This window comes from Salmo salar, chromosome ssa09 (genome assembly GCF_905237065.1).
Source record: "Salmo salar chromosome ssa09, Ssal_v3.1, whole genome shotgun sequence".
In the NCBI taxonomy this organism is placed as follows: Eukaryota; Metazoa; Chordata; class Actinopteri; order Salmoniformes; family Salmonidae; genus Salmo; species Salmo salar.
In genome coordinates this window covers 147,091,452-147,103,951 of record NC_059450.1, presented here as the reverse complement: position 1 = coordinate 147,103,951, position 12,500 = coordinate 147,091,452, and the positions used below count along the sequence as shown (strand labels likewise).

Genomic DNA, 12,500 nt, shown 5'->3' with positions numbered 1-12,500 from the left:
ATGGTACATTTTCTTTTGTTATTTATATTAAAAAAAGTTTAATTTCACATCACGCCTTGTTACTTCTGCAAAAGCCAATCAAGGCCCTTATTGATAAACCACTGATCCATTCATAGCGGTTTGCCTGTTGGCAAGGTTAAAGGTTAAGGATACACCTGTCAAGTCATTTTAACAGGTTAACAAGGCCTACCAACATAAGACAACTATACTGAAAACCCTTCAATTGCTGAAATTAGTGAATCAAATCAATGCTGATAACAGTCAGAATGACTAATGCATGCCATGGACATGATGGCATTGAAGGAAGATCGGTGTCCCGAGAGGTTGTGAGATCAGATCCCAGGTGAAGACTGTCAAATAATAATTACTGTATGAATCAACATGCAAAATGTAATCATTTGTCAAATATTTAAATGGCAAAACACTGTATATTAAAAGCACTTTGTGTTTGAGTATCCTTGACAACAGACAAAGAGTTCTGAATGGTTCAGTGGTTCAGGGCCTTGACTGACTTGACAACAGTAACAAGGCGTGATGTGTATTGAAACCAAAACATTTTTTTATGTGCTTGCAAAGTTCTCATGAAACGTGCCTAACATCAATATCTTATATTCTGAGCACATTGCAACCTTGTTCTGTGTATGTTTGCTGGGACGTTGATGGAACATTCTCCAAACCCACTGAAAACTGGACACAGGAATGTGCTTGCAACGGCTATAGGAAACATGTCTTGAACATTTAATATTGTATATTCTGAGAACATGGTAACCATGTTCTGGGTATGTTCTGTTTGACATTAATAAGGGAATGTTCTCCTAACTCTAAATCAAACACCAATAGGTTCTCAGAAGGTTTTTGCTGACATAGATAGAATGTTCGGTAACACTTTACTTGACGCCCAGTGTCACAACACGGTCATAACCATGAAATAATAAGTCATAACAGCGGACATAACTTGTCATAACCTGTTAATAATATGGTCATAACACTGTCATTAAACATATTTTTACACCTGTTGTGACATATATTGCGTTATTTTATGGCTGGTTATGACACCTACATAAGAGTGTCAAAGCCCACTAAACCTACCAGGGTAGTAACTTTATGGCTGGTTATGACACCTACATAAGAGTGTCAAAGCCCACTAAACCCTACCAGGGTAGTAACTTTATGGCTGGTTATGATACCTACATAAGAGTGGCAAAGCCCACTAAACCTACCAGGGTAGTAACTTTATGGCTGGTTATGACACCTACATAAGAGTGTCAAAGCCCACTAAACCTACCAGGGTAGTAACTTTATGGCTGGTTATGACACCTACATAAGAGTGTCAAAGCCCACTAAACCTACTAGGGTAGTAACTTTATGGCTGGTTATGACACCTACATAAGAGTGTCAAAGCCCACTAAACCTACCAGGGTAGTAACTTTATGGCTGGTTATGATACCTACATAAGAGTGTCAAACCCCACTAAACCTACCAGGGTAGTAACTTTATGGCTGGTTATGACACCTACATAAGAGTGTCAAAGCCCACTAAACCCTACCAGGGTAGTAACTTTATGGCTGGTTATGATACCTACATAAGAGTGTCAAACCCCACTAAACCTACCAGGGTAGTAACTTTATGGCTGGTTATGACACCTACATAAGAGTGTCAAAGCCCACTAAACCTACCAGGGTAGTAACTTTATGGCTGGTTATGATACCTACATAAGAGTGTCAAACCCCACTAAACCTACCAGGGTAGTAACTTTATGGCTGGTTATGACACCTACATAAGAGTGTCAAAGCCCACTAAACCCTACCAGGGTAGTAACTTTATGGCTGGTTATGATACCTACATAAGAGTGTCAAAGCCCACTAAACCTACCAGGGTAGTAACTTTATGGCTGGTTATGACACCTACATAAGAGTGTCAAAGCCCACTAAACCTACCAGGGTAGTAACTTTATGGCTGGTTATGACACCTACATAAGAGTGTCAAAGCCCACTAAACCTACCAGGGTAGTAACTTTATGGCTGGTTATGACACATACATAAGAGTGTCAAAGCCCACTAAACCCACCAGGGTAGTAACTTTATGGCTGGTTATGACACCTACATAAGAGTGTCAAACCCCACTAAACCCTACCAGGGTAGTACCTTTATGGCTGGTTATGACACCTACATAAGAGTGTCAAAGCCCACTAAACCCACCAGGGTAGTAACTTTATGGCTGGTTATGACACCTACATAAGAGTGTCAAAGCCCACTAAACCCTACCAGGGTAGTACCTTTATGGCTGGTTATGACACCTACATAAGAGTGTCAAAGCCCACTAAACCTACCAGGGTAGTAACTTTATGGCTGGTTATGATATCTACATAAGAGTGTCAAAGCCCACTAAACCTACCACACAAGGTAAAACATTCCATTACACCATAGCCTACTTGTCAACAGTATGTTTACGTTATATAACATTTTCTGAAAATGACCATATTCAATTATCATCATTGTAATTGCGTACACATTGACGTTAGACATGCACCTACCCCAATGCTCTGACGTCAGACATGCACCTACCCCAATGCTCTGATGTCAGACATGCACCTACCCCAATGCTGTGACGTCAGACATGCACCTACCCCAATGCTCTGATGTCAGACATGCACCTACCCCAATGCTCTGATGTCAGACATGCACCTACCCCAGTGCTCTGATGTCAGACATCCACCTACCCCAGTGCTCTGATGTCAGACATGTACCTACCCCAGTGCTCTGATGTCAGACATGTACCTACCCCAATGCTCTGTTGATGATGACTGGGATGAATTCAGGAACAGATTTCAGGAGCAGGACAAGACCACCTCTTTGTGACTGATGACTGATATAAGGGCCTATCTGGCTTATATGATTATGATGGTCATAATGCTTCATAACAGTGTCATAAAGTGTATTTTCTTAGTCCAAGTAAAGTGACACAGGATGGACGTAATTCTTCTTGACAGTGATATAAAGTCGGGGTGCTTCTTAACATCTGTGAAGAAATTATTTGGGCTACAATTTCTGAGGCTGGTAACTCTAATGAACTTATCCTCTGCAGCAGAGGTAACTCTGGGTCTTCCTTTCCTGTGGCGGTCCTCATGAGAGTCAGTTTCATCATAGCGCTTGATGGTTTTTGCGACTGCACTTGAAGAAACTTTCAGTTCTTGAAATTTTCCGGATTGACTGACCTTAATTTCATTTCTCTTTGCTTATTTGAGCTGTTCTTGCCATAATATGGGCTTGGTCTTTTACCAAATAGGGCTATCTTCTGTATACCACCCCTACCTTGTCACAACAAAACTGATTGGCTCAAACACATTAAAAAGGAAATAAATTCCACGAATTAACTTCTAACAAGGCACACCTGTTAATTGAAATGCATTCCAGGTGACTAATTCATGGAGCTGGTTGAGAGAATGCCAAGATTGTGCAAAGCTGTCATCAAGGCAAATGGTGGCTACTTTGAAGAATCTCAAATATAAAATATATTTTGATTTGTTTAACACTTTTTTTGGTTACTACATAATTCCATATGTGTTATTTCATAGTTTTGAGTCTTCACCATTATTCTACAATATAGAAAATAGTAAAAATAAAGAAAAACCCTTGAAGGAGTAGGTGTGTCCAAACTTTTGACTGGTACTGTATATTTGTTTTAGGGCTTTGTGTTTTTATTGAGATAGGACAGGACAGTGAAGAAGAGAAAGGAAAGGCAGGAGAAATTGTCAGTCAGAAGGACACAGGTCAGATTGCAACCCATAGTGGCTGTGGTACTAACCACCGGACCACACAGGCCATGCATCTCGAAAGTCTAAAGCGGTCTCCTGGTGCCCTTTCCTGTGTTAAATAACTGAACTGGTGGATGTTATTTCCTATTTGGCGTCTATGTTATACCTCACTGTTAGCAGTTGATGTTATTCTTCAATAACAGACCCCAAGGCAAATCAGGGGGAGAAAAATGTGTTTATTTAGAGAGGACATATCATAAATGTTATGCTGAGAGGTGGATGTTCAATCTCCCCTGTCTTCAGTGATTCTCTCCACAGAACAAAGGGACAGGATGTAGTTTTATAACCCAAACCTAGCCTGTGGTTCACCAATTACAATTCCTTGCAATAACACTGGGCCAATGGCCAAATAACAAGTATCCTATTTCAGGTTCAATGTATAAACAATTTGGACCAATGAGAACTTGCCATGTAGCTATGAATCCCGGACTGAAATTCCTCCCATGTCTCTGACCTATTGATCAATACTTCCCTATTACGGAACAAAAGACTATTTCCTTTGATCATTAGTAATCTATTGACCTCTCGTCCTCTGCGTTATGTATTTATCTTCGAAATATTCTTACGTCACCCATGACTTCAAGTGAATACTACGGATACCGGAGAAACCAGAGAGGAAATAACACAATAACGAGAAGATCTGAGTGGAGGAGAATGAGCTGAGAAGAGGTGAGGGGTGGTCAGGTGTTTCTAGTGTGAGCCAGAGTCCTGGTGAGAATTGGTTTGTCCTGAGCAGATAATTGCCATTGTGATGGGAACGGCTGTCACACAGCTGAGACCGAATGGAGAGCACATTATGTGTTGTTGGCTGCTGTTCCGCTCTGCTCACGTCTGTGTCTCTAAAGCTATTATATTGTGTATAGAGATATATTTTTCTCTGCTCTCTATTTTCCTCTATCCCGCCAGGAAGCAGGCTCTCCTTTGCTCTCTCACTGTGTCTTTGTGCATAGATGTGTGTGTTTCACAAATGATTCCCAGTTTGACTGTTACGTGCTATCAGGCTGGAGTGTGTGTGTGTTGTGTGTGTGTTTACCCACGTAAAAAATACTATAGTATACTGTAAATAGTGTAGTATTACTATATTTATATACTATAGTATTCACTGTAGTGTTTTTGTGGACTTTACTGTAGTATGACTGTAGTGTTTACTGTAGTGTTTTTGCGGACATGACTGTAGTATACTGTAGTATTCACTGTGCATTTTAACATTTAACATATGTCATTTAGCAGACACTCTTTTCCAGAGCGTCTGCTAAATGCATACATTTCATACTTAATATTGATACTTAGTATTGAAAATATATGCACTCAGTAAATTACTGTAGTTTTGTTAATGTTTTATTTATTTATTATCTTTGACATGGAAGTGGAGAAATACTAAAAGAGCACATTTTCCATTACCTGTAAGTAGGTAGAATAGATATAGGTAGATATTTCAGAGCTTCTGCTCTTGTATACTACAACATTATATAGTAAGTACAACACAATCAAGGGATACTACAGTGTGTAGTATAGTATTCTACAGTATACTACATACAGTTGAAGTTGGAAGTTTACATACACCTTAGCCAAATATATTTAAATTCCGTTTTTAACAAGTCCTGACATTTAATCCTAGGATCAACACTTTATTTTAAGAATGTGAAATGTCAGAATAATAGTAGAGATAATTATTTATTTCAGCTTTTATTTTTTTACATTACATTCCCAGTAGGTCAGAAGTTTACATACACTCAATTAGTATTTGGAAGCATTGCCTTTAAATTGTTTAACCTGGGTCAAACTATATTTGTGGAAGGGTAGCCTTCCACAAGCTTCCCACAATAAGTTGGGTGAATGTTGGCCCATTCCTCCTGACAGAGCTGGTGTAACTGAGTCAGGTTTGTAGGCCTCCTTGCTCGCACACTCTTTTTCAGCTCTGCCCACAAATGTTCTATAGGATTGAGGTCAGGGTTTGTGATGGCCACTCCAATACCTTGACTTTGTTGTCCTTAAGCCATTTTGCCACAACTTTGGAAGTATGCTTGGGCTCAACGTCCATTTGGAAGACCCATTTGAGACCAAGCTTTAACTTCCTGACTGATATCTTGAGATGTTGCTTCAATATATCCACATAATGTTTCTTCCTCATGGTGCCATCTATTTTGTGAAGTTCACCAGTCCCTCCTGCAGAAAAGCACCCCCACAACATGATGCTGCCACCCCCGTGCTTCACAGTTGGGATGGTGTTCTTTGGCTTGCAAGCCTCCCCCATTTTCCTCCAAACATAACGATGGTCATTATGGCCAAACAGTTCTATTTTTCTTTCATCAGACCAGAGGACATTTCTCAAAAAAGTACGATCTTTGTCCCCATGTGCAGTTGCAAACCGTAGTCTGGCTTTTTTTTATGGCGGTTTTGGAGCAGTGGCTTCTTCCTTGTTGAGCGGCCTTTCAGGTTATGTCGATATAGGACTCGTTTTACTGTGGATATAGATACTTTTGTACCTGTTTCCTCCAGCGTCTTCACAAGGTCCTTTGCTGTTGTTCTGGGATTGATTTGCACTTTCGCACCAAAGTACGTTCATCTCTAGGAGACAGAAGGCGTCTCCTTCATGAGCGGTATGACGGCTGTGTGGTCCCATGGTGTTTATACTTGCATGCTATTGTTTGTACAGATGAACGTGGTACCTTCAGGCATTTGGAAATTGCTCCCAAGGATGAACCAGACTTGTGGAGGCATACAAGTTTGAAGGTAGGCCTTGAAATATATCCACAGGTACACCTCCAATTGACTCAAATGATGTCAATTAGCCTATCAGAAGCTTCTAAAGCCATGACATAATTTTCTAGAATTTTCCAAGCTGTTTAAAGGCACAGTCAACTTAGTGTATGTAAACTTCTGACCCACTGGAATTGTGATACAGTGAATTATAAGTGAAATAATCTGTTTGTAAACAATTGTTGGAAAAATTACTTGTGTCATGCACAAACAAATTTGTGGAGTGGTTGAAAAACAAGTTTTAATGATTCCAACCTAAGTGTATGTAAACTTCCGACTTCAACTTTATTACTATAGCATTATGTAGATTTCTATAGTAAGTACCATAGTATTCTATAGTAAACTGTAGCATTTTTTTCATGTGGGGATTTGTGTGTATGTGAATCCTGTAACTGGTGTTGAGCTGATGTCAGGGTGAGGGTCTAAAGAATCTCCTCTGATCTGTTCTCTGTCACAGGAACTTACAGCCTCAGACACGTCACATCACCAGGCACTGGACACAATGTCTGGGAATTTGCGCTTATTAAGTGTCTGTATTTGCGTGTAAGTGTCTGTTGGCTTGGACATGGGCATACGTGTGTTTGAGTGTGTGTATGATTGTGTGGTATGGGGTGAGTGTGTGTGGGTGTATGTGAGCGTGTGTGTGTGTGTGTGTGAGTGTGTGTGTGTGTGTGTGTGTGTGTGTAAGGGGTTGGGCTGTCTGTGCCATCTGTCCCCTGCTCCTCTCACTGAGACACTAATTACAGGACTTTACACGTTGCTCTGCTACCCAAGACCACACACACACACACACACACACACACACACACACACACACACACACACACACACACACACACACACACACACACACACACACACACACACACACACACCAGAAGATGCTGGTGGGAGGAGCTATAAGAGGACGGGCTCATTGTAATAACTGGAATGGAATCAGTGGAACGGAGTCAAACATGTTGTTTTCATGTTGTTTTCATGTTGTTTTCATGTTGTTTTCATGTGTTTTCATGTTGTTTTCATGTTGTTTTCATGTGTTTTCCAGTTTTAATGTCACGTGCACAAAGACAGTGAACCCCAACACAGCACTAATCAATATCAACCTAATACAAAAAGGCTACATATTTAATGTCACGTGCACAAAGACAGTGAACCCCAACACAGCACTAATCAATATCAACCTAATACAAAAAGCGAGAAATAAAAAATAAGAAGAAAGTAAGAAGCTATACTGTATATATACAGGGTCAGTTCCAGTACCATATTAACAATGTGATAGAGGTAGATATCTATAGTGGTAAGTTGACTAGGCATCAGGAAATATGATAAACAGAGTAGCAGCAGCATAGGTGAGGATTGTATGTGAGTGTGTGTGTGTCTCGATAGTATAAATGTATGTGCATATCATTTGTGTGTGAGCAAATTAAGTTGATAAAAGATTGTACTGTGCAGCCGTCTTCATCGACCTGGCCAAGGCTTTCGACTCTGTCAATCTCCGTATTCTTATCGGCAGACTCAGCAGCCTTGGTTTCTCTAATGACTGCCTCGCCTGGTTCACCAACTACTTCTCAGATAGAGTTCAATGTGTCAAATCGCAGGGCCTGTTGTCCGGATCTCTGGCAGTCTCTATGGGGGTGCCACAAGGTTCAATTCTCGGGCCGACTCTTTTCTCTGTATATATCAACGATGTCACTCTTGCTGTGTGTGATTCCCTGATCCACCTCTACGCAGACAACACCATTCTGTATACATCTGGCCCTTCTTTGGACACTGTGTTAACAAACCTCCAAACCTCAATGCCATACAACACTCCTTCCGTGGCCTCCAACTGCTCTTAAACGCTAGTAAAACTAAATGCATGATTTTCAACTGATCGCTGCCTGCACCCTCCCGCCCGACTAGCATCACTACTCTGGATGGTTCTGACTGAATATGTGGGCAACTGCAAATACCTAGGTGTCTGGCTAGACTGTAAACTCTCCTTCCAGACTCACATTAAGCATCTCCAAACCAAAGTTAAATCTAGAATTGGCTTTCTGTTCCGCATCAAAGCCTCCTTCACTCTTGCTGCCAAACATACCCTCGTAAAACTGACTATCCTACCGATCCCCGACTTCGGCGATGTGATTTACAAAATAGCCTCCAACACACAACTCAGCAAACTGGATGCAGTCTATCACAGTGCCATCCGTTTTGTCACCAAAGCTCCATATACTACCCACCACTGCGACCTGTATGCTCTGGTCGGCTGGCCCTCGCTACATATTTGTCGCCAGACTCACTGGCTCCAGGTCATCTATAAGTCTTTGCTAGGCAAAGCTCTGCCTTATCTCAGTTCACTGGTAACCATAGCAACACCCACCCGTAGCACGCACTCCAGCAGGTATATCTCACTGGTCACCCCCAAAGCCAACACCTACTTTAGCTGCCTGTCCTTCCAGTTCTCTGCTGCTAATGACTGGAACGAACTGCAAAAATCACTGAAGTTGGAGACTTATATCTCCCTCACTAACTTTAAACATCAGCTATCTGATCTGAGCAGCTAACCGATCGCTGCTGCTGTACATAGCCCATCTGTAAATAGTCCGCCCAATCTACCTACCTCATCCCCATACTTTTCTGCTCTTTTGCACACCAGTATTTCTACTTGCACATCATCATCTGCACATCTATCACTCCAGTGTTAATTTGCTAAATTGTAATTACTTCGTTACTATGGCCTATTTATTGCCTTACCTCCTCATGCCATTTACACACACTGTATATAGACTTTATTTTTTCTTCTATTGTGTTATTGACTGTATGCTTGTTTATTCCATGTGTAACTCTGTGTTGTTGTTTCTGTCGCACTTCTTTGCTTTATCTTGACCAGGTCACAGTTGTAAATGAGAACTTGTTCTCAACTGGCCTACCTGGTTAAATAAAGGTGAAATGTGTATGTCAGTGTGTGTGTGTGTGTTGGAGTGTCAGTGTGTGTGTGAGTGTGTGTAGTCCTGTGACTGTGCATAGTGTAAAAATAAAAATAGAATATATGGGTCAACTCAGAAAGTCCGTGTAGCCATTCTGTTAGCTATTTAACAGTCATGGTTTGGGGATAGAAGCTGTTCAGGAGCCTGTTGGTGTCAGACTTGATGCATCGGTACTGAAGCAGAGAGACCAGTCTAGGGCTTGGCTGACTAGAATCTTTAACGGTTTTCCTGGGCCTTCATTTCACGTCTCCTGATATAGAGGTTCTGGATGTCATGGAGCTCAGCCCTACTGATGTACTGAGCTGTTTAATGGGTTTGGTACCATTCTATTCATTCCATTCCAGCCATTACAACGAGCCCGTCTTCCAATAGCTCCTCCCACCAGCCTCATCTGACCAACCCTCACACAGGATTTGACACATGGGCTCTGCTCCTGCTAACAACATCAGTACAGTCCTGATACTATTACCTTGTAAATTCTCTGTGTAATCATTTGATGTTTGGAGCCCACTGGGACTTGTGAGGGGATCAGCGCTGGGAGATGAATGATCTTGTGAAGAAACTGATAAGAAAAAATAGATGAAGATGAAGGAGGGAATAAAATAGAAGGAGAGATGAAGGAGACGGTGAGATAGAAAGACAGGGAGAACAAGAGAGAGAAAACGATAAGGGAATCCTGTCAAACACTCTGTCACCATGCACTCCCCTTCATTTGCATCAATTCCAGGTCATCCACTTCCACTTCTTATTTTGTATTTATTTATTTTATTGAACCTTTATTTAACAAGACAAGTCAGTTAAAGAAGTAATTATTTTTTAAATGACAGGCTACCCTGGCCAAACCATAACGACGCTGGGCCAATTGTGCACCGGCCTATGGGACTCCCTCTCTCTCTCTCTCTCTCTCTCTCTTCTCTCTCTCTCTCTCTCTCTCTCTCTCTCTCTTCTCTCTCTCACTCTCTCTCTCTGTCTTAATTTAGAACTGAGACTATTACTCTCGTTGAGCATTCTATACATTAAACATGTAATCTCTTCCTCTCTTTTTCTCTTTCCCCTGCCCCTCTCTTCCTGTCACTCACCGCCCTCTCTCCTGTCTCCTAGGTAACTACGGGGAGAGTGGGATGGAGGCGTTCAAGGATATGGCTGCCAAGGAGGGCATCTGCATCGCCCACTCTGGTAAGCTCCTACTGGTGATGTCATTAACCAGGAAGTACATCTAGTCTGCGTGCCACATGGAACCACCTCAGGGCAGATTACACCCTATTTAGTGCACTAGTTTTATCTCCAGCCATGTGCAAAAATAGTGCACTATGTGGTGAATAAGATATTAGGTAAATTTCCCTTGGGGAAATTACATGAAGTGAAACAGGGACAATTAAATGACTTCTAAAGCTCCTTGATCACTTACCTCGTCTCCTGATGTGTCCTATGATAGGTAAGATCTGGAGCAACGCAGGGGAGAAGAGTTTTGATAGGCTGCTGGAGCGTCTCAGAGCCCACCTGCCCAAGGCCAGGGTGGTAGCATGCTTCTGTGAAGGGCATGACGGTCAGGAACATCCTCATGGCCATGAGACGGCAGGGCCTGGTGGGGGAGTTCCTATTGGTCGGCAGGTCAGTGGACACTGAAACTGCAGAGATACACACAAACACATACTGATACGCACACACGCACTGTACACATTGAGTGTTTGTGTGTGGTGTGAGGGTATGAGTGAGGGGATTGGATTAGATAGGAGCGTAGGATAATACATATGTGGAGAGGGGGATGAAGAGAGAGAGAGAGTGAGACAGAGAGAGAGAGAGGAGAGAGAGAAGAGAGAGAGAGCGAGAGAGAGAGCGAGAGAGAAGAGAGAGAGGAGAGAGAGAGCTGAATGAGAGAGAGGAGAGCGAGAGAGCGAGAGAGAGAGGAGAGAGAGAGAGAGAGAGAGAGAGAGAGAGAGAGAGAGAGAGAGAGAGAGAGAGAGAGAGAGAGAGAGAGAGAGAGAGAGAGAGAGCGGGAGAGAGAGAGAGAGAGAGAGAGAGAGAGAGAGAGAGAGAGAGAGAGAGAGAGAGAGAGAGAGAGAGAGAGAGAGAGAGAGAGGAGAGGAGAGAGAGCGGGAGAGAGAGAGGAGAGAGAGAGAGAGAGAGAGAGAGAGAGAGAGAGAAAGAGAGAGAGAGAGAGAGAGAGAGAGAGAGAGAGAGAGAGAGAGGAGAGAGAGCGAGAGAGAGAGAGAGGTGAACTATTGTAGGAGGGTATGGCTAGGTCCTCTGAGTATATTTGCAAATAGGATCTAAAGACTAAAGACTTACCATAAGCCCTCTACCCCACCCACTCTCTCTCTCTCTGTCTCTCTCTCTCTCTCTCTCTCTATATATATATATATCCTCTCTATCTCCTCTCTCTCTCTCTCTCTCTCTATCTCTATCCTCTCTTCTCTCCCTCTCTGTATGTCTCTTCTCTCTACCACATTCTCTGTCTTCCTCTCTGGCCCTAGCAGCACTGCTTTGTTCTACTTCTCTGCTCGAGGCACAGACCCCACCCCATCCCACAATGCACTAGGGGACAACTGCTTCCTCTGCATGTGTATATGCATGTGTGTGTGTGTATGTGTGTGTGGGTGTGAGGCAGACATGCAGAGTAGGTGTGTGTGTATGTGTGTGTGGGTGTGAGGCAGACAGGCAGAGTAGGTGTGTGTGTATGTGTGTGTGGGTGTGAGGCAGACAGGCAGAGTAGGTGTGTGTGTATGTGTGTGCATGCCAAGCTCGCTCTGGCCTCTTGTTGCCATGCCAACCTTTTAATTAACATAGTCCTAATCATTTCAGCACCATGAAGAATAGAGATAGACTCACATGTCATGTGATCCTATCTAATGTTAAACTCATTACATTTCACTTCTATTCCATTCTATTTATCCCTTCAGTAACCTTACCTGAATAGCAGAGTGGTCATCATCATCATCATCATCATCGATACCATG

At 42.4% G+C, this 12,500-nt stretch overlaps 1 protein-coding gene across 1 annotated transcript in view; it reads left to right on the top strand.

The window, feature by feature from the left end:
• The window catches only part of LOC106613232 (metabotropic glutamate receptor 5), a 107,730-nt gene that overhangs the window by 17,562 nt on the left and 77,668 nt on the right, over nucleotides 1-12,500 (top strand). Inside the window, 3 exon segments of the mRNA XM_045724783.1 lie at nucleotides 10,645-10,719; nucleotides 10,979-11,079; nucleotides 11,081-11,154. Coding sequence (XP_045580739.1) covers nucleotides 10,645-10,719; nucleotides 10,979-11,079; nucleotides 11,081-11,154 — 250 coding nt within the window.